The sequence below is a fragment of the Scomber scombrus genome, chromosome 7 (genome assembly GCF_963691925.1).
Source record: "Scomber scombrus chromosome 7, fScoSco1.1, whole genome shotgun sequence".
In the NCBI taxonomy this organism is placed as follows: domain Eukaryota; kingdom Metazoa; phylum Chordata; class Actinopteri; order Scombriformes; family Scombridae; genus Scomber; species Scomber scombrus.
In genome coordinates, this window is record NC_084976.1 from 21,778,862 (window position 1) to 21,805,489 (window position 26,628).

Genomic DNA, 26,628 nt, shown 5'->3' on the forward strand with positions numbered 1-26,628 from the left:
ACTGTAAAATACATCACCTGCACTAAACGGTGAGCTCAGGAACTTCTTCTGCTTCTGAGTAATGGACCCATAAATGCCCAAGGGAGAATAAAATCAGTCCACACTAAGCTCTGCAACTCTTTCAGTCGTGACTTGCCCAAGAAGCGACACAGTCCAATTTGTTTATGGAGCTTATGCAGAGGCAGTTGCTCGGCTGAGATAGTGGGCCACCCTGTCAGGACCCTTTAAGACTGCATCAGTTGATCAAACAGGCTGTGCGCGACAGCAGCAGTGTATTTCTAAAAGAGGCTCATTTCAGCTTCTCTTGTGTTGACGGGCATGCCAGTGCTGTCTGCCAAGTTCAGGTTGTCCCATTATTTAAACCTACAAAAGACAGGGAATCAGAGAAAAAAAAGAATGTAACACTGAGAAATCTCATTGTGCGCTGGGCTCAAATTTACACCATGAACCAGCAGATGGCAGGGCAGAGAGCGTGGAAGGGAGGTCTCGCTCTTTTTAATTAAATTGTCGACAAGTTTATTTTATTTTGGGGGTGAATTATCCTCAGAGGTTTGGATCAAAGGATAAACCTTGGCTTAGGTGAAGACTTTTTATGCGTATTAGAGAACAAAGAAAGACACTGAAATAGCAAGCTTAGCGTAATGTGGAAGGAAGTATAAAGGCAATGTTAACTCTGGCGTGATGCAAACTGCAACTGACAAGCATCAAAAACTGCAATTTAGTTCAGACAAACTCTTGTGTAAGCAATCCCTTTCCTATGTTCAGAAGAAACTTTAATTTATTACATAAGCTATCTAAAGGTATGGTTTACTGTGTGTGTGTGTACGTGTGTGTTTCTGCATGTATGTGTTTACCTGTGTGCATCCATATTTTTAGTTTTTTCTGTACAGCATTTCCCTTGATATTTGTGTTTACACGCCAGGCCTGCCTTCTGTGACTCACAGCGACATTGATTTATGCATGGCCTCTGTGTGTGTGTGTGTGTGTGTGTGTGTGTGTGTGTGTGTGTGTGTGTGTGTGTGTGTGTGTGTGTGTGTGTGTGTGCAAACATATACCAGCTATAATTGGTATTCAAATCTCCTCCCACAAGTACGTCCAACTGCTGCCGTTTTTCACCCGCCAGAGCCCAAGCCAAGGTCCAAACAGCATGATGGGGAAACAAGCCTAAACGGATGGCTCTCATTGCACACATTCAAATAAACAAATGGAGGTGATTTAATGCACACTGCGATAAGGCAGGTGGTAATGGAGGCATAGGAAAAGAATGGGAACGAGGTAGAAGAACATGATGGAGGGATCTAGCTATTGGATGGTAGCTATTAGGAGTGGGCAAACAGCAGAGGTGGAGTTAATGCCATTTGTAACTGTACGTGGGGTGCAAGTTTGGGCCACAGCTGCTGTGGATCAGCCACCTCCATCGAGCTTTGTGCTCAGCACACAAACACACAGCGCTGACTTTGTGCATGTGTCCCTAAGGCCTGCCCGTCAGACATACTGTCAAGTCTTTCTGCCTTCCTTCTTCCATTCTTCCTTTCTCCTTTGCTTGTGTCTGCCCCTTTTACTCTTTCCATCTTGCTATCATTCCTTCATTCTACAAAGGAGGGTCAAGTCTCCCAGCTTCACCATTTTAACAACATCCTCTCAATCTATCTGTCCAGTTATCCGTCAATCCACCCAATCAATCTGTCCATCTCTATCCTTCCTTAATAGCTACCCTCACCCCCCATCCCCTCCCACATTTTCACTCCTTTTCCTTTCCTCTAGATTACTTTTGCCAAGGACCAAGACATGCAAATTTTTTTTATCAGAAACAGCTTCTCAATGCATGCACTGTTTGTATGGATATGTGTGGATTGCTCAGAAACAGACCATCTTTACACATCCTCCTCTCCCTCCTTCCTCCTTCCACCCCCTGCCTAACACCCCTCCATCCCCTTCCCCCTGTCTCTCCCGGCCCCTGTCAGCAGCTAGATTAATGACAGTGATCAGTGAGCAGCCCCCAGCAGAGGTTGCCTGCAGCTCAGGCAAAACCCAGCACTGTAAGCTGCGCACACACACACACAGACATGAAACACATTTCCATGCAACACACAAGCATATTTATAAATGGCTGCCCAAAGACACGCACACACACACACACACACACACACATACACAACCCTATTACAGTACACCAGTTAGACTAACATACAAATGCCTCCATGCTCGTGCATATAAATCAAGCCTCCACTGTTCTTGGAGCAAACACACAAATAGACACACACACTAACATACATAAGGGAAAAAATCAATGCGCAGGCCATGCTGAGGTTGGTATGAGTGCAGCTGGAATAATGGCTATGGAGCAATGTATAGCTCTCCCTCTATACAAGAAACATAGCACAGAACAGAACAAGTCTGACTGTGACAATACCCGACCTTGCACTTAACCCCTTCACTGCCTCAGGACAACATAAACAAAGCCCCATAGAGCACAACAACCACAGGACAGAAACAAATGAAGCAACATCTGCACATACCCTCACACTTCCTTCTTACCATTTCTGCTCAATTACAATCACTGGACTTTAATAAGGTGTGTTATGAGTCTGTATTTTAATCTACTTCCAAGCATATGGCACAGAATACCACTGAAGGCTGAAGTTGCATAGAGCCATGATTGAGCCTAATCCAAGTCCCTGTTTTTGAAGTAGATGCACTTGTTATAGTGACCATGAAATAAATTGTGCCTGTAAGACAACAGTGCAGGACTGTCCGAGACTGAAATGCTCCAGGGGGAGAATAAAAGCAACAAAGGCACCGCAGGTGCCTTTACAAGGCTTTGTAATAGATTGTTGGATGTTATTATATCTGATAAGGTGAGGTCTCAAAGGTCCTTTCAGTCCTCCTCACTACTGCAGAATATCATAGCAGTATAACACCACTACCGAGTCTGGTGTGTGACACACATCTGGTCCACTGCGGGCATTTGTTATGAGCTCTCATGAGGCTGTCAGCATATTAAATCGGATCCCACTACATGCAAAGCTGTATGCATAGGCGCACACTCTGCATATATCACAACCTCTCGTCCCGTCACGCACACAGCAGCTATGATACAGTACATCCTAATCACAGTCTGCCCGGATAAAATCATATAAATGCTGTGACGCATGAGGGTAAACAGTGCATGGGATACTTTCAATATATATTACTCCTTGGGCAGAAAGTGACAGCGACTCTGCCTTTTCACTTTTGTTTTCATTTTTGAGGTTGTTTAGGGTCTTTCCAGCATCCCAGTTTTGCGTGGTGGTCAACACAATGGCTCATACTCAAGTAGCAACTGGGATTAGCACACAGTTCCGCAAAGGACTTTGATTTAAATTACACATTGATAAATACTAACACTGGCCCGCAGTATGATTGTAAACTGGAATACCAGCACGTGTTTTGTTGGGACGTGCGCTCTCCTTTCCTCCCTTTTCTCATGAGTCAAAATAGACCGAGTGTATTTCAAAGCGTCATTCATCTTCATCTTTGAGCACTTGAACAAACTTGAAAATCCCCAACACATCGAGACAGCTTAGCACTCTTCTCATTCACATCACACTCATTCACTCTCTCGTTCGAGCCTTACCAGTGCGCACCAAGCAGGCGACGGTGATGATGGTGAGAGGGACGCAGTAGTTCCACACGGACGCGAAAGCCATCTCTGTCGCTGGTATTCCCCTCTGATCTCTTCCTCAGTATTCCTCTTCCTTGGAGAAATCAGAGTGACATGAACCCGCAGGTTCACTCTCCGACAGCGCCTTCAGCGTCTGTGTATGTGTGCGTGTGTGTGTGTGTGAGAGAGAGAGAGAGAGAGAAAGAGAGAGAGGGGGGGAGAGAGAGAGAGTGCACGCGCGTGGCACTGTGCGTGAACGAGTGTGTGTTTTATCAAGCGCTCAGTAATAACAGCAGGTCTTTACATAGTAATGCTCCCTCGCATACACACCCACTTTCTCTCCCTCCGAATGCCTCAATGAGATGGCTTGACCGGTTTTCTTGGTTACTTTACATTGTAAATATATTTAAAAGCTTGCCAATAGGGTGGGCCCGTGTGTCTGTCTGACCAATTGCGGAGAGCAGGAGCAGGTGGAGGGGTGTGCGGATGAGAAAGAGGGATGGGCTTCAAAAAGAAAGACTACACAGAGGTGAGCAGGGGAGGGAAGGGATGGGATGCATTTTCCAATTAATTGAAATCAATTCGCTCTAAATGTGATTGATTGCCAGTATTAATTTTCCGACTCAAATAACCAATTTATTTCAAATTCAGTCTCACAGACCGAAGTGGACGTGTGGCACAATGATTAAGATGATGAAAATGAAACAGATGTTTATTGTTTGAAGAGACAATAGTGTTGCAGTCATTTATTGTTTTCTGAAGTCAACTGGAAAAGAGTGATTAATGCATGACATTTAGCAAATGGAGGTCACTTACACAGCCTACTCACCTTTCCCACATTTTAGGACATGGTTGCAAGAATTACTTTGTAAAATTATTTTCCTTACCGGCTGCATGATTGGCTATTTGGTTATATACAATGGAGCAAAGGTCATTGCCAAATCAAAATATGTGCAGCGGCCTCTTGGTGTTGTCAGAATGGAGGAAGGAATATCTGTTGCAGCTGCTTGTTCTCATGCATAGGACTCATCAAGGAGAGCAGGGAGCAGACCTGAGTGTGTTCGGTTAAATCACCTCTCACAATGACGGTAATGGCCCGGAACAAAAACTTGTGCTCCGGACGAGCTGGTGTTCCTACTCATCTGTAGTCGGGGCCTATTAGAGCCCGCTGAAGGGGATCTTTAACTTTAGCCTCATGCTGTGGCCACCGTTTGCCCATAATTGTGTTTTCCAGTCAGAGAGTGCTGCCCCATTATGAAAATTGTTTCTCTTTCCACATCTCTTTTTTTCACCATCCTGATCTAGTGTTATAAGGCTTGTAGCCTCCCAGGGCTTGAAGTCGTCCTTCTGAAACTGTATCTTTGGCGCCTCCCTCAGGTGACAGTAGGTATAGCACGTCATGGGTCTCAAATCAGCTTTGGCCTCTCTCTCATCTGTCATAAATCCTCCAGACACTCTGGTCAGTTTGGTTCAAACAGTCAGAAAAGTTCAAACAGCCAGTAAAGCATCAAAGCAGTCGATTAGCATTAATATTAATATATCTACCCTTGCTTTGAACTCACCTTATATCTGATCTCCGAATGCATGGATCTGTGTGAAATCTTAAAGTCTTAGCTTCAGGCTATCTTAGTGATTTCCTCCACCACACAAGTTTTAACCTCGTTGTTTTGGCGAAGATGATATCTGCCCCGCTCATTCCACAATTCCTGTCCCATCCCATTTTTCCCTGTCAGCCTCTCTGCGAGTGTTTGTTCCCCGGTTGGCAGGGAGTCGGTGGCAGCAGCTCCACCGCACCAGATGGGGCATTGTCAGGAAGTAATGAGGGGAAAACACCTGCTTCTCCAGCGAAATACACTCCTTCATTTTCAGCCATTTGACACAACATATGCAGGACGCACATACAAAACCAAGTGACCGTGACGAGAACAGCAGTGGGCACTGGCACACAGTTGCAAATGCCTGGCATTTTGGTGCGTTAGTCAATGAGGTGTCATGTTTAGTATAATTCACTTTTACATATAGGTTAGTGTGAGGGCTGCCAGGACATTGGCCCAGTTGACAAAATGTTGACACTCAGTGAGGAGATGCCTGACTTAAATGTCACAGATCTGCTTCCTTGTCCTGTTAGGACTCTGCCTGCACTACAAACAAAAAAAAGGGCTGTTCTGTATTCTTTGCACAGCTGCTGCATTGCCCTAAGCTGTTGTCCGGTGGTTTATCCCTGAGGCACTATCAAGGTCAAAATGTCAGAATACTACACTACACTTCTCAGACTCGGCCCATCCATTTGTTATTTTGGTTTGTTTTGAGTTGTGTTGTTTTGTGTTGAGATCTTTTAAATACATTTATTTAATACATGGAATGCCCATAATACTTCTTTTTTTTGCTGCACTCTAGAGCAGGGCTGTGACACAAGGCAACAGAGGAGAAAATTAGAAAGATGAAGTTGTCTATGATAGTTATTTTTGGGGGGCAGTTTAATAGACTAAATATAGTTGAGATTACAGTAGAAGTAGCTGTGACTAACTTTGCCTTCTCTTATAATAAATGAGCAAAATTTCAAGGTTACCTAACTGCAATTATTCTCACTGTGTAATGCCTGAGTGTTTATGTGTGCAACTGCAACTGCACATGTGTATATGGCTGAACTGGCTAGGGTTGTGCTTGCAGGAAGATGGGGGAAAACACAAGCATTCATGGGCACAATACTTTGTGTAAAGGTCATTGCTTTAGAGTAAGGTCTTACAGACTGAAAGGGAAGGTTGGTAAAAAAAGCTGATGAAAACCAGAGATGGCATTGGATCGAGAAGATGTGCAACTGAGTGAGCATGCATGTCTGCCATTCACCATGTTGTCAGTACTCCCCAGACTCATTTGTATCTCTAAAATGGAACAAAATCATTGGCATGCAGGAGGGCAATAAATAATATTTCCTCAAAGCAATTTAATGTCAAAGAAATCCAAAGTACAGCAAATTAAACAATACAGTGCTATGTGCCTGAGAGCTGTCACAATAAAGAGATTATAATAAAATTCTTCTCACAAATGTTTTGAGTTGCTTCTGCTTTGGACAAGAAAATAAAACCATGTCCTATCACCCTAATGGTTCATTCTTAATATAAGGCTATGCAATTAACTGCAACAGAGAGGAGAGAATTGCTTGTGGAGTTTTTACAGCCCTTACAGTACACAAGACTCATCCACAAGGTATTTCTAAGCATGTTGCTGACCATTTTCCACGGTGCAGAATAAATGAAGAGAAAATTGCCCACCTTTTTGTCCAAGTTGCATAGCTGCAGGCTACACTCACAAGCAAAGCAGCTTCTATGTCTCTAAAGCAATCATTTTCCCTTCAGGGCTTTTTTAGCACCCTGCTTGTTACTGATTTCGATTTTGCTCTCCCTATAGTTTCCCAATATTTTTACCTTTACCTTTTTACCTAACCCTTTGCCTCCCTCTTTTCCTTTCTCTCTTCTCCCCCAATATGACCATCTATAACCCTCTACCATCTCCTCATTCTTGGAGTATCTTTGCTATGCCATCCCTCATTTTCTGATCACCCATTCCCTCTTCCTCATCTGTCACTCAATCCACTCTTCCATTCCCCTCCCCCTCATCCAGCCACCTTGATGTGCAGTCACACCAGAGGTTGTTTGTCTCCGCAGGTGGAGGGTAAAGACTCCACACTTGATTTGTAGATGGGCTTCTTCTGAGAATGGTCATCACTGAGGAGAGGAGAGAGGGAAAGACAGAGGAGCATAATTATCAGTATATCTACCTCCCAGTAAGCAGTAGAAAGGTAAAGTATAAGTGAGGAAATTATAGACTAGAACCGAGAATTGCAGCAACACCTGGCTGTTCATATAAAAGTCAGATTTTCTCTGTTTTGCTTTGTCTCTCTTTGTATACACATATGCTCATATACACATGGCAGCACATCTACATTCATTCATGCTTATAAGAATTACTCTTTTTCTCCTACATTACCACAAATGCACAAAAATCCTGAATGAAGCAGGCTCTTATGGAAAGTCTTTTTGAAATTAAATTTTTCTTTTCAGTCTATATGGAAAATAAGTTAATGAGTCTAATGGTGTCACAGTGCACATTAACATGCTGTCAGCAAACATGTTTATTGGGATTTCTACTGATGTTCTTATCTACCACAGAATAAAACCCTGGTGCCAGTAACTCCGTTTTTTGGTGGGTTTTTGTTTTTGTTGTTGTAGGTCAGACCTGCTGAGCTATACTTTAATATTCAGCATGGATACTGCCTTTTAAACACACAAAAGGTGTGCACATGTTCTGAAAGGTCTTTTGTAAGAGCACTTGACATACATAACACACACACAGTGTGAAGTATACAGTGAGGTGCACAGTAACACACACACACACACACACACACACACACACACACACACACACACACACACACACACACACTGTAGCTGAAGTGGCCTTGGTTCTATCACACAAGACAGAATGAAATATTGCAGCAATTTTCATATCCGTAATATAAAGCTAAACTGTAGAAGAAAAGACTGCAACTGAGTTAGGGAAATAGGAAAGTGAGTGCAGATAAAATGCCGTAAAGAAATTAAACAGACACACACACATGCACTCGAATTCAGAAGCACATAATCCATCAGACTCTGAACATGATTTAAGACGATCATGAGTAAAAAGCAAACACACAAATAGTCATTCCTTACATGGGCCCCTTGCTGGTCTTGGTCTGCTTGGCCCTGGAGCACAGGAATACACTCATTGAGAGGACGAGCACCACGAGAGCTGCAGCAGCCGCCGAGGTCATCAACGTGAGACGACCATTAGTAGACTCATACCAGGGGGAATCCTCTGTGGGGCAGATCAGTCAGACATGATTGAAAAATGCATCACACTAAACTATGAGCCCCCTACCTTCGGGCAAAGCTCCTAAAGGCAACCTCCTGTCAAAGGAAAGAGTTTCTGTCTGCAGTTCAGACAGTTGTACACAGCACTGATCTTCCAGAAGTCTGCCTTTTACAATTTTAAAAACTGACCTCTTCATGTGCTTACATTTTTAAAATTATATACAAGATTTCAAAATAGGTATTACATGGATTGTGTGCTCTGAAACCTTACTTTGAGATAACAGACAAAGTAAACATTGAAAAATTAAGGTTATGAGGATTTGAGGCAGCAACAAACACATGCTTTTGTTCATATTCCTTGCTTTAATAGGATTCTCTGGCAGCTTTAGTCACACAGTTTAGCACCAGGATTGTTTGCTGAAGGTTTGTTCTGACACTGTAGTGCAACTTCAAAGCAGCAGCATTGACATGCAACATTTGCTCGCTATACCTTCAAGGATGAGAAAACATTATTCCAGCATCTAGAAATGATTACCTTTTTAATTAGTACATGTGCTTCAGAGGGGATAGTGGAGACATTGTTGAGCACGGTGACCAATGAGTCAATTGCAGCAGTAATAAGATAACTCTACCATAATAAATAACATGCACTGGCTTAATTGCATTTTTAGAGGAGGCATAATTTCAACGATTTAAATCACAAGGCCTGTGAATCTTACTGGGTGAGAGGATAGTGTTTAAAAACTGCAGTGCATTAACATAGTGCAGGCATCTCACAGGTCACTGATAAAGATGATGAAGACAGATGAAGTGCCTTAATTGGATTAGCTATAATGTTGTAATGAAATTAGCTCTCCACTTGAATACAATCTTCACGTTCTGTGAGAAATAAGACACTTTGTCAGTCATACACGTTCAGACTATCACTCTATAGAAATCTATCTAATGGCTTGTTAAAGACAAAGTAACTCCTCTCAAATGTGTGTCTCTTTGCTTTGTACTCTACAATGCACCTTTTGACTTTTTTCATTTCTACGTACAGATATGGAAATGCAGAAATGAGTATTTCTGATGAATGATTCCAATGACACAATTCCACCTACACATGACCTCTTTGGTCACACTTGAGAGTCAGGATTGTTCAATTAAAGAGGAAACACAACATCTTTGTTAAATTTCCCAACAGTTACAAAGAATGGCCAAACCAGTTTTTAGAAAGAGGAAGAGCGAAACAACCATTCCACACTCAGTCCGTGTCCAGGGGGATATAAAGTATGTTCTTACCAGGCAGCACAGTGATGCTGATGGTGCGTTTCTTGCTGAGTGACTCCACAGAGGGGTGCTCGGCCATGCAAGTGTACTGCCCTTCACTCTCTCTGCTCACCTTCTTCAGCGTCAGCTTAGACAAAGGTAAGATCCAGTCGTCACCCTGAGAGAAAGATAGAGACATACAAGAGACCATAGGTCAGTGAAACAAACATAAAACAAGGCAGAGGGTAAAAAAGAAAAGTTTTGTCAGGTGGTTTGCAGCCCTAATAAGATCGACAAACTCTTACGAATTAAAATTGTCCTTAACTAAGAGGTCAAGAAAGATGGAGAATGGAGTGTGCTTGCCTGAGAGAAACAGACAGAAAGAGTTTCAGACATAAATAAAGCTAAAGAGAGAGAGAAAGAAAGATGGCAAAGAGTTTTAATCTTAGCTGATTTGTGTATGAGAATGAATGAATGAGTAACGACAGACAATGAATACAAATGAAATAGGGCAAAATGAAGAGAAACAGAGAGATTGGCAATGGCAGTGGGACAAAGACATAAAGACAGAAATATCTGGTGGCGTGTGGCCCTCAGAGAGCAGTCCCCAAAGTCACTTATGAAGTGTATTTACCTGAGCAGTAATCCCAATGAATGAACACACATCCACACAAGTCAATAACCCAGATAACACCATCATCCGCAAAGAATGATGCAGCAACAACACACAGTGTTAACACAACACATAATGAGATGGCAAGGGAGCAGGATGAATTGCTGACACAAAAATAGCATCACTATTATGAGTTAGAGCCCGACACGGGAGGAAACAAATAATAGGCCAAACACAAGGATTGGAAAACAAATGAACGTGGAGGAGGGCGCAAAAAAAAAAAGAAGACATTACACCATGCAAATGATTTGGCTCCTGGGAGCTCCAGCTCCTGCCAAGAAAGTCCATTTCAATTTGAATGGATCTGAATTAAGAGGATTTCCCATAAAGGCCAGGTCTGGCCAAAGCAGCATTTTGTATGCAAATCCACACGCTCCCAAAGCAGTGGCCCGTTTCTGCTTCTGTCCTGCTGTCATTAGTGGGGGCCACTGTGCCCACAGCGGCTGTCTGTCAAAGTGGGCCATTCTGATGCTACTTTCTGCCACTCATCCATTCCTGTAATATGTACAGTGAGCACACAAAGACACTCGCAAAAATGAATTTACACCAATCATTCCATCTCATCTGATAATTTCCTGGAATGTCTTTTCCAAAAGACCTTGTGACTTATGTAAATGGCCCACGAATAGATCGACAGGTGAATCCTGAGTGTTGGTGCACAAAATGATTGAACCTCCACACAGTGATGAACCTGTCAGTCATGCTGGCAATAATAATAATTCAGATTTTCCTCCTCACCAAAGTGACAGTGGCTGAATATTCAACAATTAATGACATAAACCTAAAGCACTATGATCATGTGGCAGACAAACTGTATTAGCAGTATAGAATTGAACTGAATAGGATTGGGACTTGTAAGCCCATTTAAAACCCCGGATTAGCAATGACCCTTTAACAAGCATATTAACCCCAAGCCGACTTATCGAAAGGAATAACACGAGGGAAATTTGGGGAAACTTGGTAATTACGTCTGCCTGTTCCCAAGATATCTTCATACTTTCATAGCTTCATTACACCTGTTACCTGCAAGTGGCAGCACTGGCAATTTTGAAGACATCTTCAAAGTGTAATACCATTTTCTCACCACAAGGCCACAGTGCATTGCCCAACTCATCAACTTCTTCTTGTTTGGCATTTTACACTGAGATGTCTTAATTTCCCTCAGGCGTGATTTTTTAGTGCAGCGAAGAGCACAGTTGAATAATTCAATGCTGGTTAACCAAACACTAAAAAAATCATTAGAAATCTATCCACATAATTGTTTTCAGGTTGACTGGCTCTTGTCTAGACCTCATTAAACTATTAATTCTCTGTAAGTGGGCATGCTGCAATCCCCAGCGTATGGTAGGCCTAAGCCAACCGGTCACTTATATACAGAGCACTTCTTCTGTGAATGGGATAGAGAGACGACAGGCGAGGGGAAACAAGTGGCTTGAGGAAGACAGGGAGAGAAAAACATGTGTTAGAGGAGGAGAGAGAATTAAAGGAAAGCTTGAACAAGGCCAAGAGATAAAAGAGAGACTGGATGAAGATGGGCAAAAAAATAATGAGGTCACATCAAAAGTGGAGAGAAGGAGCAGGGAGACAGAATGACAATTTTCCAAAAGCAAAATGGGGACACTGTCACTGTGCACATTCCCGAGGCTTTCTCACCTCTTTTTGCCAGGAGTAGCTCAGCTCTTCTGATGAGCTGGCAGAGCACTTCACCACCACATCATCGCCGGCTCGTACTTTCAGCTCCTGTGGGACACCCAGGTAGCTGGAGTAGCCTTCCCTGGTCAGTGACAGCTCTCCCATGTCTTAAACGCAGTGGGAATGAGGACACATGAACAGGCATTAATGAAGGAAGAAATGTTTTGTACAACGCAACTATATACTTCTTCAAGAGTCTGGGACGTGACTGAACATGTGTTAGCAATGGTAGCAGATGGTAAAGACGCAGATCTTTTTGAGTATATTTAAGTATATGGGATCAAGTATGAATGCCTCCCAGTGGTACTGACTGTACCAAGCAATCAATAATAATGATAATAGGCTTCATCTTATCGAAGTCTTTAGAGAGGCAGTCTTGTGAATAATGGCTTATTTTCTCTTCCATCTCAATAGATGGCCCACGTCCTTCCAGATCCTGGCTTCTCTCCCCCTCTATCTCCTTTAGTCCATTCTAATCTTTGCCTCTTATTGATTCCCCCCAGGAGGCTGAGGATCCTATCAAACGGCATTATGGTCGATTTGATGGCCACTGAGAAGATAGAGGACACTGATAATCTCACTAGCTTCGCCATGGATGCCGTTTCACACAACTGTGTATCCTACACTGATAGTTTCAATCTTGAGCCCCACCAGGGGAATGCGTCTTTGTTTTCTTGAAGTGCCAAAAAAAAAACTGAAATAACTGTTGTCAACCTATCATAGGGAACACTGTTGTTTTGTTGTGTACCCTCAGCAGCTGCATTGCATAGATATGTCTTGTGTTATTAACTATTAATGTGTTTTTCTATCCCTCACTGTGAAGAAAGCTGTGTCCACAGTGTCTGAAAGATTGTCTTCACCTCCTGCTGGTTGGAAATATGAGGAAAATTGCAAGGTTTCCGAGTCTCTTTGTTCTGTCTTCTTGCCTAGACTGTTTACCAATGTACATCCAGACAGGTTTTTATTTTTATTTTTATTTTGCTTCCTCCCTTGTGCGGCATTTCAATATTCACTGCTTATGGAAAGTGAAATTTAGAAACTGTGCATCTTGTTTGCATGTCACATATTTATCTAGCCAACTGTCAGATTCCCACAGAAATCTCTTTGACTTCTGCAGGACACAGATGCTATGAAAAATCTACGGTTTCTTTATTTAGCAAAAGGGAAACACAGTGTCACAGAGTCATTGTTCCACAGGAGTTTGGCAGACAGTTCTTACACAACTCGTACCCATATCAACCCAGGCACTCACAATGCACTTTGAATTCCAGCAGCTGGGAGGAGTTCTCTTGCGCAGTCACATTGTCGAAGTCGGACACACAGCGGTAGGGCCCCTCATAGTACCTCCCTGCTCGAGGGATTGTCAGGAACAGACTGTCACCCACCTGCTCGATGTACACCGAATAGTAGCACCAAGATCGTTCCCACACTACATGCCAGCGCTGCATGTACTAGTGAAGGGAGAATAGAAGATAAGAAGGGTGACAGAAAGAGGAGAAACTTTTGTTTAACTTTTCTAATCACTCAAAAATACACAACTGAATAGTAGAGCAGCAGCGAAATAGTTCCACATACACCAAGAAATGGTGTATGTGGAACTATGGAAAAATATATCACTTCATCAGTTCTTAAATGAATGACACCATCATGTTGTAATGATGGTGATGTCTATTTGGATGCAAATTTTGAGAACTATAGAGATACATTTCTCTCCACTGCACTGTACTACACAGCAGCCAGTTGCTTTGTACAATATTTACATAGAACAGCTGACTGCCCATCAAGGAACAGGCCCATTAGTTTATAAATCTATAAATATTATGACATGTGACATTGTTCTGTGGACAATCCATGTATTTCTCTCACACCCACTTGTTCCTGCTGCTTACCTTGGAGAACACCTCAAAGTGGACGTGGCTGATGTTGTGCTCAGAGTCTGAGTACAGACACTCCAGTGTGATACTCTCTCCCTCCAGAACAGGCTGGGTTGGCCCTTTAATGAGCAAAGTGGCTGCAAGTGGACAGAGATTACAGATGCAAGTTATTGATCACAAAATGAATAGGCATGGGGCTCAGGAGAAAAGACTTGTTGACTTGCACTGGGGATCTAGCTGCTGTTCTGGGCAACACTTTCAAAACAACCTCTCCCTTTTCCTGACATTTATTTCAGGGTCCTGCTGGAAAACTGGCAATAGTCTCATGTCACCATGGCCACATGACCAGCAACAGGTTCTCTGACTTTACTAACGCTGTTATCAACAGATGCCATCTGTCTTTCCCCACAGGCAAATAAAATTGCACAACACTTCACAGTTAAGACTGAGAATGACGTTAAGAGTTATCTGTTTATATACATAAAATTATTTAGTTGTTCCTCATTTCAGTGTATCAGTAATTCCCCAAACGTTGTTTCAGCTTGAGTCACGTAAACGCAAGAGGAAACCCATCAGTGTGACAGAAGAGAAAGCAAACTGTTTCCTCCAGAGGACAAACACCAAGTCAACAACAACAACACAGTCGATAATGAGGCAGGCAGGCAGGCAGGCAGGCGGGCAGGCAGGCAGACACAAATATACACAAACCACACAAACCTCAGGACCACCAACAGTAAAAACATATTCTGAGAAAATACCACAGCCAGACTTGTAGATCAAACCAATTGTTCATAGCAGAGCAACAATAAAATTATAATCTTTGAGAAGATTGTATAACAGTGCATAAAAAAAATATTTACCATAACTGCCGTGAATCAGGGCAACTGCTGCGACAAATAGGAGTACTTTCATGGCTGTAAAAAACCTTTTCAATGTAACAAAAAAATGGTCTGCCCTCCTGCGTAGCTTCTAATCTGAAATGAAAGTTTGCTCAGTATTTATCTAGAGACTTGGTGGGTGTGTCTTTCATTCTTGTTTTCAGGAAGTGGTTCCAAAATATTCACAAAATGTCCAAAAGCACAGAGAAACTCTATTCTATAGCCTGAGATATATTGCTCAAAAATCCTTATTATATTTCTACAGACTATTTTTTTGCTGATGAGCATTTATGCCTGAAATATTGTGTATGTGAACAATAAATATAGAAATTGCGGCAGCTCCAATAATCAAATTTGCTGCCACTTTGTCATTTGTCTCTGGGGGAAGTCAAGCTTATCATGTTTTCATACTGAGCTTGTTGTTTTTGAGGTCAGCTTTACTGAGGAAGTTCACAAGAATTTGAAAGCTGTCCTGACTTGTTGCTTTGTAATCACCTGGCATCAAATGTAATGCCGAACAAGCAAACATTGTAGCTTCATTTGCTTCAAGCTTTGATTGATCAGCTGTTAACCAGAGATGGACAGGGAATGAAATTGAAAGAGATTGTGTCTAAAGGTTTCAGGTCGTTTGCTGTGTAAGCTGATATAAAATGCAGAGTCATCCTTAGACCCACACAGTAAATATTTTATCACTTTCAGTCTCAGATAGATGCATTGGTGCATCCATCTCTGACCAATAATGTTGAAATCGGTCATATATGTTTCAAAATAACAAAAACAAAGCAAAACTGTCAAATATTTTGTGAAGTGCTCAGGTAGTATCTCAAAAACATGTTTTTTGGGGAAACAATAACAACAAAACAGTTGGCTTCAAATTAACAGGACATTTGAGCCGCACTCCTTAGGATATTGCCATAACTTTTGTGACTTTATTTGTGGGACTAAGCCACATAAACATAAATCAGGTATTTAAAAAAACCCGGAAGGTAGTTTGGAGGTATTGCATTTCCTGAAATGAGTAGTTCCTTAAAAGCGAACTGGTTAAAAATTTCTCACTGAACCTGAATCCTCAAGTTATTTCATCCCAAATAATATTTTAATAATCATTGAATTATTATTACTTTTGAATATTTTATAATTGATGGATTACTCCTCTGGTGTGGGATAATTATGTATTAAAATTGCATTATATTCCCTGCGCAGTATTGTTGCTTGGTCATTGTTCATTTCTTTAAAAAAAGAAAAGATTCTGATCTAGTTCTATGATAGTTTTGCAGGTTTTTGTGGCATATTTGTGTTCTGACACCCTACACGGAGACAAATTAAACGCTCATCTATTTGTTGAATCTCGATGTAGTTCTCCACACCATCCAGCAGGTGGCAGAGCAGAGTCACCACAGGAAGTAGACATAAACAAAGCGGAAGCAGTGAAAAATATCCTCGCTCATTTTTCCTGCTGTGTCCAGACTGTTCGAGGAAGTATTTCTGTGTAAAACTGACACATTGTCGTCGCAACGGCACCGAAACATGGACAGATAATGTTTATTTAATTGGGTAAGTTGGCAGTTTAACGCGTAAATGAATGTTGGAGTGTGAGTGAAGCCACAGTGTTAGATTAGTCGCTAATGTTAGCCTGTTCGGCTAACGTCAAAGCTCGATGGCTGCTATTGTTTTTAGCACATAACGCTACTTTGGGGTCTCTATTTTACACGTTTGCTTTATTTGTGGAGGTTGTACAGCCACATAATAGATACCTGTTGGATGTTTCTGTTTTCTGAGTGAGGTGTTAATTTGCTAACTCAGTAAATATTTTGAGTAGATAATCAAACGTTGTTTTGCTGCTACTTTATGTTTTGTAGCTAACACGGCTACCGTAGTATACAGTGTGGTATTAAAAATGCTGTAGTGTAGTAATAATGGATTGTTTAAACAGCAACGTTAAAAATAGCTTTAAATGGTAGGAAAGTATTAAAACATCAAATCTGTTATTCCATATATTCAGTAAAATGATAGTATAGATGCACACTGTGGGGTTTCTCATCCATCCTTTTTAATGTTTTTTGTCGTTTTCTAAATGAGTAAGCTATATAGTGAAAAGAGCCGTGAACAAGCCCCTTTAAGAGTCTCTCATTTCTTTTGATACAAGATTCAATATCACTTTATTATCATTGCTTAAAAAAATACACAACGAAATTTAGTACACAGTTTAAAAACGGAACTCAAGATGTATACATAAAAAGAAAGATTGTTCTCACACACACAGTTCACATTCATATACTTAAAAGAAAGTTAAAAATGAGATGGACCATAATAAGTATAAAATGTACACTTTTGCACAGGATGTTGATAGATTTCACATGTTATTGATTATAGTGTATGTGATTTCAGAGCATAGTTCAGAGTGATGATGGATTTGGGGTAGATACTGTTCTGTAGTCTTGTAGTGCGTGACTTATTGGACCGTGTAACGTTTGCCTGAGGTCAGACATTCAAACAGCTGATGGGTGGGGTGGGATGAGTCCTTTAGGATGCAGCGTTTTTTCTGCAGGCAGTGGGGCGTGTACCTGTCTTCTAGAGCAGGCAGCTGTGTGTTGATCATTTTTTGTGCAGTTTTTATAAGTCTTTGCAGTGCCTTCTTATCTGTTACAGAGCTGTTACCATGCTATATCAAGATGCCAATCTTTTGTTTATGCCCACATTAATTTGTATCTTTTGCATTCGGTGTAAATACATTTTTAAAAATCACTACATACGGTTAAACAGATGAGATATTACAACCAGAAATCTAGAACCCAGAGTTAACATTAATAAGGAGCTTATTTGATAAGACTGCTATGATGTGCTGATTTATGAAATATCTGTCTTTTTCCTACAGATTTATGGACGTGGTCCCTGTTAAAAGATAATCCATCACACCAGTGCCCAACTTGGACTGTCACCCAAGACTCTGACATACACAGGCACAGACAGGACACACCAGTTTTGCTTCCTGTAAAATCTAGAGTCCCCCCCCACGTCTCCTGTAGCCACCAGCATGGCTAACAACACCACAACAGCAGTGAAGGTCCTGGGAGCCCCTGGCCCTGCTGGCAGAAGTAGTCCAGAGGGATCTCAGGTCAGTTCATTTTCTTCTTTTAAAATGTATTTTGACAGTGGTGCCGGACTTGGGTGGTTGCTATATCACTCACTACTTACTGTCTGGAAAACTGCACAATGGCTGTGATCAAAATGACTCAAATAGATACAGAGAAACTCAAAAAAGTTCAAAACTTTACAAGACTAGTTGTTAAACTCAATGTGTTGAGTTTAACATGATTATAATAAGTTCTTGATTGATATTAATGAAAGACACATAAACTGTCTGTAGCTCAGGATGTTGAGCAGTAGACTGGGCAGCCCGCTAATCAAAGGGTTAGTGATTTGATCCTTGATGCCTTCTGTCCCCATGTTGAAGTGTAATGTGTGAATGAGAGGCTAATTGTTAAGCAGTGCTATGTAAATGCAGTTTATTCACTAATCATCTACCAATTAAAAAACATGAAATAATAAATGAACTCTTGATTTTTAAAAGTTACAAAGAGTACCATTTCTCATTATATTACATGTTTGACTCTACATGGAAAAGGAGAACACACAAGCAATCAGTTTCATTTCTAATATCAGAAATCACACCTCACATCTCACCTCAGGAGAGTAACAGAAGGTGGATTCCTCTCTTAAGACCCACAGACGTGCAATATATGTCATGTGTACAAAATAGACCAAAACAGTCAAAATAACAATATGGAAAAACCAGTATGACATTTATATATGTATAAATTGATAAGATATGTGAAGAATATGGTGATATCTGTGAAATTGTTTACAAATTCCCACAGTCCATTTTCTTGTTAGTGCCTTGTTGTCATTATTACATTTTGGACCTTCATTAGATGACTACAAAGAGTGCATGGCATGGTTGCTGTCTGTATCCTGTAGTCTTAATAACACAGTAAGTGTACGCTGTACATCTGCTTACTTTCCAGGTGCTCAGCAAGAAGAAGCTGCAAGACCTGGTGAGAGAGATTGACCCAAATGAACAGCTGGATGAGGACGTTGAGGAGGTCTGTGGTTTTAATTACAGTTTTATTTGTTTTAGTAAGCCCAAGTACTGTGAAAGTAAAACTTGTGTCATCTTGCAGATTCTTGTTGCTTAAATGTTTTTTTTAACATACTGCTAACAATGAAAGTTAATTTGGGCAGTGGAAATATGAGGGATTTTCCAGCTGTTGTGATTTTTTTTTTCCTTTTTGGTTTGGTGTTTACTCACAATGTTGGTTTCTTTGCAGATGCTGTTACAAATTGCAGATGACTTTATAGAGAGTGTAGTGACAGCTGCCTGTCAGCTGGCACGTCATCGCAAGTCCAACACCTTGGAGGTGAAAGATGTCCAATTACATCTCGGTAAGTTCCTGTTGTTCAAGATTATGCCCAATATATCACACAGATTTGATGCATGAATGATTAATTTAATTGCTTAACTTGCATTGTGCATTCGAAGTGACTTAAGTTATTTATCAAACTTTGTTGTAATTTAAAAACATGGGTAATTGATAGGAGCAGCTTTGCCTCTTTAGAAGTTCATGCAGCCTTGGTCCTGCTGACACTGCATTTTGTCTTTACCAGAGCGTCAGTGGAACATGTGGATCCCTGGTTATGGCTCAGATGAGATCCGGCCGTTCAAGAAGGCTTGCACCACAGAGGCTCATAAACAGGTGAACATTAGATGCTTTGTCATGTCATGACATTTTCCTGTTAATATTAACATGTGGAGTTTACATAGGTAGAGAACTGTTGATTATGTATTTCTTAATATGTTTGATATATTTTGTGTTGTAATGAATGTGAACTTAACTCTTTGCATTTGTTTTCATTTCAGAGAATGGCTCTGATCCGCAAGACAACCAAAAAATAGCAAGACTGTACACTAATATGTTGTACCAACTCTGTATTTTCTTTTTTGTTTGTTGTTTTTTGGGGGGTTTTTTTCCTTTCAACTGGGATTTTATTTTTTGACTGGTAAAGAAGAAATAGTGGGTTTGGGTGGGGGTATATTTTTTTGACATTGGTGTTTGTCAGTTCTCCCTCATTTTTGAGTGTTTTGCCAGCACCATCTCACAATTACGTAACTCGTCCCTTGATTCAGTTTTGTTGCCATTTAGCAAAGTCTGGCAAAACTCTATTCATTGCATTTTTGTCAATAAACATTTACACCTTCTTTTGGATTGTGACCACTGCTGTATCCAGTATGCCTTTTGATACTCCAGAGCATTTGGATGTGAATGTTACAGATTCATTTGCCTCCTTTAAAAAGTATCTTTGGTGTTATATTGCCAATAATAAATAATCATTAACGTTGAGTAAGAGATTATGGCTCCCCTGTTTACCCACTCTGCTCAAATGATGTTGATTATTGTTTTTTTAAAATATATAAATAGTTTATAATACCAAATTCCTACTGCACATGATAGATTACAATACAGTAGATTATTTACCTTTGTGTTAGACATGTACTGTATGTGCTGTTGTCTATTGTAACTGAATGTAGTTGGTTTTATTACAGTAACACTCCAAACATCCGTGTAAATTTTATTTTTTATTCTTGTCCATTTCAGAAAATTGAATCAAAATAATGATAAAAGAAATGATCTCCTGATGTTTTCATAATGTCATTAAAACATAATAAATGATTGATATTACCAAATGAGGAGAAGTTTGGTCAGACTGACCTGGGGAGAAGCCACGTGGTGTCTGCATTTGTTGGACAAGGTTATATCTGAGTTTGAAGGGATTAGGGAAGACTCTCAATTTGTAACAAGAAATGCCCATAGCTGTTTGGAAGTTATTTATTCTCTTTTTGTAGTGCTCCACAAATGTAAAAGCATACGACTACTTGGACGTTTTTAAGGGTCCAGTGGAGTTCAAACATTTAAAAATACAAAATATAATCAATGAAGTTGCTGCTTTAGAAAACCAAGTAAAAAAACACAACAGTTAACCTGTCAGTGAATATTTAATCTGAGTGTCTGTCTACTTTTTGGTTGCAGAAACACAACAGGAGACTATACATCAGCCAGATGAATAGTAATTGCTATGGAAACCTCTCACAGCATTTCAAAAGAACAATATCCAAAAGCACCCTGGGGCTTTTGGATAATTTATTTCAACAACAGCACGTTGGTGGTGGGATGTGTTTTGGGCTCAGCTGCAGGGGAGAGATAGATGGGAGTGGCTCACAGGAGCAGAGCCAGGGGTAGTCTAATTGGCACAGGTGTTACCTGTTGTCTAATTATTCTTTCTCCACTTGATGCAATAGAATGCTGGTGCGGGGAAGACACACATACACACACTGGAGCCAGAATACAGCAGGCGCACCAGCCCCCCATTATAATTGCATATTGATTCTGTGTTTGAGAAACTGGACTGTGTGCCCTCCGGAAATACCGGTTAAGTGAGCAGAGGAGTTAAGACTGAGAAACGTGTTTATGTTGTGAAAGCGTATGTGTGGTCAATAAAAAGTGAAGACCTGAAGTTGACAGAACTGCTTGCCACTGTGTTTGTGCTAGGCGGAACCCCGAGTTAACACTGACACCTGTTAAAATCGCTCACTTGCAGGATGCTGTGTAATTATTAGTGATCCAACAAAGCTCTTTCCAGAAAACTTCCCGGGCCCAAAAGATTCACCAGCAGCATAATAGCCTACAGTGATGCATCAAGCAGGGGATCCAATATAACCCCCCCCCCCCCATAATTTTGTCTGCTGCCAGTCAGTGTTTGAAGTAATTCCACTGCTTGGCGATACCTAGAAATATAACTAATCATCCATTTTGTGTTTCTATCCATCCACCCACCCATAGCCCACACAATCACGGACAGTTCAGGCAATGTGAATTTGCAGTCCTGAAATGGACATAAGGCTATGTGCAGGTGGCCTGTCTATTAGACCCATCATGATATGAAATTACTGCCCAATGTCTGAGAAACAGTTGTTAAGCCTATTTCATTTTACACTGCCAACACAGTATTACTACTGACTTGTGTACTAGTGCTTGATTTGAAGGCTCAATGAGGCTACAATAAATAGGCCAATCAAAACATATCTATTGTGTTTCATTGTCCCACTGCTTACTTTTCATCATCAGTAAATAATATAGCTATTTGTGTATTAATAAGAGAATTGAAGCAGACATTTAAAAGTAATGCAACATTTACTTTACCTGGTAACTAGGCTCCTTTTATATGCAGTAATTTGTAAAGTACTTTAATTATTTTTGAGAGTAGTAACTAGTAACTAACTAATTACTCATTTTCAATAACTTGCACAGCACTGATAGTAACTGCCCAACTAAGCACCACAGACAAGAATCCCCAGAATTATGTTAAGACATGGTTTCTGAGGGAAAAACAGGATGCTGCTTGTGACTCCTCAAAATGAATCAAACTTGCAAACCTTTGTAACATCATGACCTCAGGAGGAGTTTTATCAAATATATATTTTTGGCTCCCCCCATTTGGGAGCCACTTTTCTAGTTAATATGTCCTGAGATCCCCAAATCAATAGCACAGCAGATGTGATAGTATCCAGTCCTAATACATTAAATGGGCTTGTGACGGAGTTTCGTCTTTAGCACCTATTAGACTTAATAGGGAAAAAGCCCCAATTACTGGATATCATCATGACAACGCCTGCCCCTACTGAACTGAGGTAGGCAATGACAACATCTGTCATGTTAGTCTGATCAGCTATGTGCCAACACTTCCTCATAAAAACACAAAATGCAGAATTAACATTAAAAAAACAGTAGTTAAGTTCACAAACCTTGTTTTCAGAGATGTAAAAGTACACATATAGAGAATCACGGTCTTGCATTGCGAAATGTTTTAGACGTGCTGTATCTTCACAGCAATGGTGCAAATCAATGTGTTCCATGATCATGTCATACAGTAAAGTGTCACCACAAATCCAGCTCATAGGTGGCTGGTTTTTGTTTTACAGTAACAGTGTGCATACAGGTGACCACCACCAGTGCACAGTTTAACCACAGCACTTCTTGTTGTTCTTGGAGACTGTGCTGGGCTTAGTCAGGTTGGCTCTCTGTAACTGCAGAGCCTGAGGGGCAGCGCACTTGACCCCATCCCAGCCCTCTTGCAGCTCTACCTCTCCACTCAACAGACCCTGGTAAATCCGTCGAGCGAGGAGCTCAAAGGCATCCCTCACGTTGTGGCCTGTCTTGGCAGACGCCTCCACATAGGGCATCCCTAACTGTCCGGCCAGCTTCTGAGCCTCTTCCCGACTCACCATCCTTTCCCCGTGAGCATCTCTGTCACTCTTCTGGCTCACCAGCACAAATAGAACCTTATGTGGCTGCACCCGCTCACACACCTCAGCATGCCACTCCTTAATATGCTCAAATGAGGCTCGGTTGGTCATGTCAAACACCAGCAGGCCTCCAACCGAGTTGCGGTAATAAGAGCGGGTGACTGACCTAAGGAAAGAATAAAGACAAAGTGTAAAAAGAAAAGGAGGAGGAGATTTGAATTTCAACACGTCAATACCACCCAAAACCTCCCACCAGGCAGTGCAGAGTTCAGACTTAACTTATTTCCTGTTTCAGTGATCAAATAATCAACTGAGTCCCTGCACTGTTTCAGTTGAGCTCTTTTAGATAAGCAGATTGACAAATAGTTGCCTCTTTATAAGAAATTGATAACCACTGTGCTTTCTCACCCTAATCATGACACTGTTGAAAGGCATGTAGTTCCCCCATGAGTCACTGAATGTTTAAATCAAAAGAATGAATTAAAGGGTCCTCCCAGCAGCTGGTTGGTGAAACATTACCTCTTTATTAAAGTCGTTGATTACAAAAACAAAACCTGAAGTACAATACAGACTGATTTAGCTGACTCATGGGATTACCAGATACCATACAGAGAGGAGGTAAACAACAACAGGCACAGTTTGTAATTTGCTGCGGTTCATTCAGCTGGAGAACTGAAATAATGGATTTTGAGACAGAAGGGAACATGTCACTCTTAGCTATTTCATTATATATGCTGAGAGATCTGCCTTTTCCACTTTCCACTGCATCTTCATACACATTGTAGACTGATCTTGAGAGGGTGACGGGGTGGATACACAATCGTAGCTGAGAGCAAACACTGATAACAGATCTGTCGTGGATGGAATAACCAGTGGTTTGTTTGTTTGGATAGTATATTTGCATGCATATGTGTTTCTTTAATATTCGACATGAGAATAGTCATCTTTGTTTTCATGAGATATTCTATTGTCTCATACAAAGAGACACAAACGTGTAGTACAAGGCCTGCTGCATAGTGAAGTTATGCAAACTGCTCTAGGGGAAGTGTTATGCTATGACTGGTACCATTGTAGAACACAGACACCCATTTTCCATATTTTCCACCAGATATTGTTCATTCTCACCTGAACCTTTCCTGTCCAGCTGTGTCCCAGAACTGCAGCTTGACGCGGATCCCCGGCTGCACCTCCAGGAAGTGGACGTAGAAGTCTACACCCACCGTCTCATTGATGGATTCCAGGAACAAATCCTCAGTGTAGCGCTTCAGTAGGGAGGATTTGCCCACTGTGGAGTCCCCCAGCATGATGACTCTGAACTGGTACTGCCACAAAGTCAGATCCATTGTTACTGACGGTGGGAAAAGAGGGATGGGAAGAGCTTGTGGGAATAGAGAGTGAAAGTTCTGGGACAGAGAGGGAAGAATAGACAAGTAATAGAGAGAAGTAATCAGAAAGAAAAAAAGAATATGCAGTGCAGGAATTACAAATGGGGTTGTAGGTAAGGTTAGGAATGGTTAGAGGACTAGGGAACAGCCTAGGGCTCGGAGAAAGAGAGAAAGATGAAGAACCTGCAAGAGATTAGAAACCCCACACAAGCTTCCAACCAGTTAGTTTCCTATCTGTAACGTTCCAAAAGTTGAGAAACAACCAGAGCAGCCACTCCTTATAAATCTCACGATCATTAGAGCAATCTATGTTGACAGTCATCCCACACGTCTATGCAGTTGATTGTTGCAGCACAACTCCGTCTGTCTCATTCTCATGTTGGCTCCTCACATCCTCCAAAAAAGCAGCGATGTAGAAGAATCTGTCCCACACAAAGTAGATTCCGGTATCGCTGCAGTTCCCATCTGAGCTGCTGATCTTAACTGCTACTGTAAGCATGTGCATGTGAGTGTGACTGTACAGGGTGTGGACTTCTAAAGTTTGCCTGTTGATACTTGACAAAAGGAGGGGCATGAGCACAAGGACATAGGGAGGGCCAGATCTGGGAGAGAAAGGGGGGAGGATTATAAGGAAGTAGTAGTTTCATTTAATACCATATTGAGGCAAACCCTTGTTTCCTGCTGTCAGCAAATTATAAGTGAAAGTCATTAACAATCATAGAAAGTGAGGGTTAGTGTGGGCAACTGTTTGACCGTTTATTTTGCAGCAGTGTTTATCACTTTATGGTCTTAGCCATAGAGTGAACTTGTTACCAAAAAGGGAAGTTGATAACAATACTGCTTTAGATCCCCTGGGAAACACTAGGAAAGAGTCACGCAGTGGTGAAAGAAGTATTCAGACCACTTACTAACAGTGAGTAAAGGTCGAAAACAATGTTAAAAAAAGTAAAGAAAAACTGTTACAAGTAAAAGTCATGCACACAAAATCTTACTTAAGTACAGATGTATTAAAAGTAAAATTATTGAATAATTATTACACCTGAATTTATATTGTTAATGTTGCAGCCAATTGAGATGGAATCACTTTTAACTATTTAATCTATTGTAGAGTAGTTTAATCTATAACAAGTCATAACATTTTATAAACTGATATATTTTGAATGGAAGACTGGGCTTAAACTGCAGAATATAAAGCTGCCAAATGAATGTGGTGGAGCTGAATTTTAATGGAGGTTTTTTAAGCATAAAGCAGTATAAAATGGAAATTCTGAAGTATTACAAAATCTTAGTACAATACTAATGGGTAAATATATTTTGGTGCTATCCACCTCTGGGCTCATAATTAACAACTTATCTGTGATGAGTTTATTGTGTATGTGCATTATGTTTACCTTAATTATATCAGTGACGGTATCATGTCATGGGATATCTGTGGTCCATTCAAGATTCAAATCCTGCAATTGCTCCCAGATACGACATGAAAACACATCTGAATTGTTTTCGATTGTTGTGGAAAGTTTTAAATACACAATTTAGGTTAAGCATCAACATGAAATCTGACTGACAATCTGTCTTGATATGCACTTTGATATGTGGTGTGTAATGAAAATTTATAACAGATTTGATCATGTTTTACTTTTTATTTAACAAACCTACTACAGCATAAGAAAACTACTTAAATCTAGTTTTTGTGTAGCGTTTATCCATATATTTAAACTCTTGTCGAATTTTTAGAGATGATTCCAGTCCTGTAATTAAAATTCAGAAATTCATAGTACTTGTTTAGATTTGGATGTTCTTTTGCACCTTTAATAAGTCCAATAGGAATTATAATAATGTATTAGTTATTGCTCATAATTGTGTATGAGTGTTATTTTTTTCATGAAGGTTATTAAATCAGTGAACACTATTCAGTGTGAAGGTTGTGAGAGTATCTTGCATTACTTTTTAGTTTTGCCATCAGTCACTGATAGAAAGCAGTTATGATTTTCAGCTCCACTAAATGGAGGCCAGACTGTCA

The 26,628-nt window shown here is 40.8% G+C and overlaps 4 protein-coding genes across 4 annotated transcripts in view; 1 reads left to right on the forward strand and 3 right to left on the reverse strand.

Annotated features, from left to right (window-relative positions):
• Positions 1-3,814, reverse strand: part of cadm4 (cell adhesion molecule 4) — a 143,643-nt gene extending 139,829 nt beyond the window's left edge. The window contains exon 1 of the mRNA XM_062423282.1: positions 3,617-3,814. Within this exon, the coding sequence (XP_062279266.1) occupies positions 3,617-3,689 (73 nt within the window). The 5' untranslated portion in view covers positions 3,690-3,814. The remainder of the gene's footprint in view (positions 1-3,616) is intronic.
• A 2,753-nt stretch (positions 3,815-6,567) lies between these two features.
• si:ch211-79k12.1 (uncharacterized protein LOC568891 homolog) lies at positions 6,568-14,976 on the reverse strand. Its single transcript, XM_062422530.1, has 7 exons — positions 14,847-14,976; positions 14,002-14,123; positions 13,365-13,563; positions 12,074-12,219; positions 9,781-9,925; positions 8,356-8,500; positions 6,568-7,368 (listed from the first exon to the last, which is right to left on the reverse strand). Exons 1-7 carry the CDS (start codon positions 14,896-14,898, stop codon positions 7,281-7,283), a joined length of 897 nt encoding a protein of 298 aa, XP_062278514.1. The 5' UTR covers positions 14,899-14,976; the 3' UTR covers positions 6,568-7,280.
• Positions 14,977-16,273: 1,297 nt separating this feature from the next.
• taf12 (TAF12 RNA polymerase II, TATA box binding protein (TBP)-associated factor) lies at positions 16,274-20,263 on the forward strand. The gene is made up of 6 exons (XM_062423242.1): positions 16,274-16,418; positions 17,740-17,979; positions 18,890-18,967; positions 19,193-19,307; positions 19,530-19,618; positions 19,783-20,263. Exons 2-6 carry the CDS (start codon positions 17,899-17,901, stop codon positions 19,816-19,818), a joined length of 399 nt encoding a protein of 132 aa, XP_062279226.1. The 5' UTR covers positions 16,274-16,418; positions 17,740-17,898; the 3' UTR covers positions 19,819-20,263.
• A 2,675-nt stretch (positions 20,264-22,938) lies between these two features.
• On the reverse strand, positions 22,939-24,566 carry rab42b (RAB42, member RAS oncogene family). The gene is made up of 2 exons (XM_062422843.1): positions 24,349-24,566; positions 22,939-23,389 (listed from the first exon to the last, which is right to left on the reverse strand). Exons 1-2 carry the CDS (start codon positions 24,564-24,566, stop codon positions 22,939-22,941), a joined length of 669 nt encoding a protein of 222 aa, XP_062278827.1.
• Between the last annotated feature and the right edge of the window lie 2,062 nt (positions 24,567-26,628).

Coding starts and splice junctions, on each gene's coding strand:
- si:ch211-79k12.1 (XM_062422530.1), bottom strand. CDS start 14,898: ATGAAAGTACTCCTATTTGTCGCAGCAGTTGCCCTGATTCACGGCAGT. Junction 8,501..9,780: donor CAGCATCACTGTGCTGCCTG/GTAAGAACATAC, acceptor TCTGCCCCACAG/AGGATTCCCCCTGGTATGAG. Junction 7,369..8,355: donor AAGACCAGCAAGGGGCCCAT/GTAAGGAATGAC, acceptor TCCTCTCCTCAG/TGATGACCATTCTCAGAAGA.
- rab42b (XM_062422843.1), bottom strand. CDS start 24,566: ATGGATCTGACTTTGTGGCAGTACCAGTTCAGAGTCATCATGCTGGGG. Junction 23,390..24,348: donor GCTGGACAGGAAAGGTTCAG/GTGAGAATGAAC, acceptor TTCTTTCCTTAG/GTCAGTCACCCGCTCTTATT.
- taf12 (XM_062423242.1), top strand. CDS start 17,899: ATGGCTAACAACACCACAACAGCAGTGAAGGTCCTGGGAGCCCCTGGC. Junction 18,968..19,192: donor TGGATGAGGACGTTGAGGAG/GTCTGTGGTTTT, acceptor GTTTCTTTGCAG/ATGCTGTTACAAATTGCAGA. Junction 19,619..19,782: donor CCACAGAGGCTCATAAACAG/GTGAACATTAGA, acceptor TTTTCATTTCAG/AGAATGGCTCTGATCCGCAA.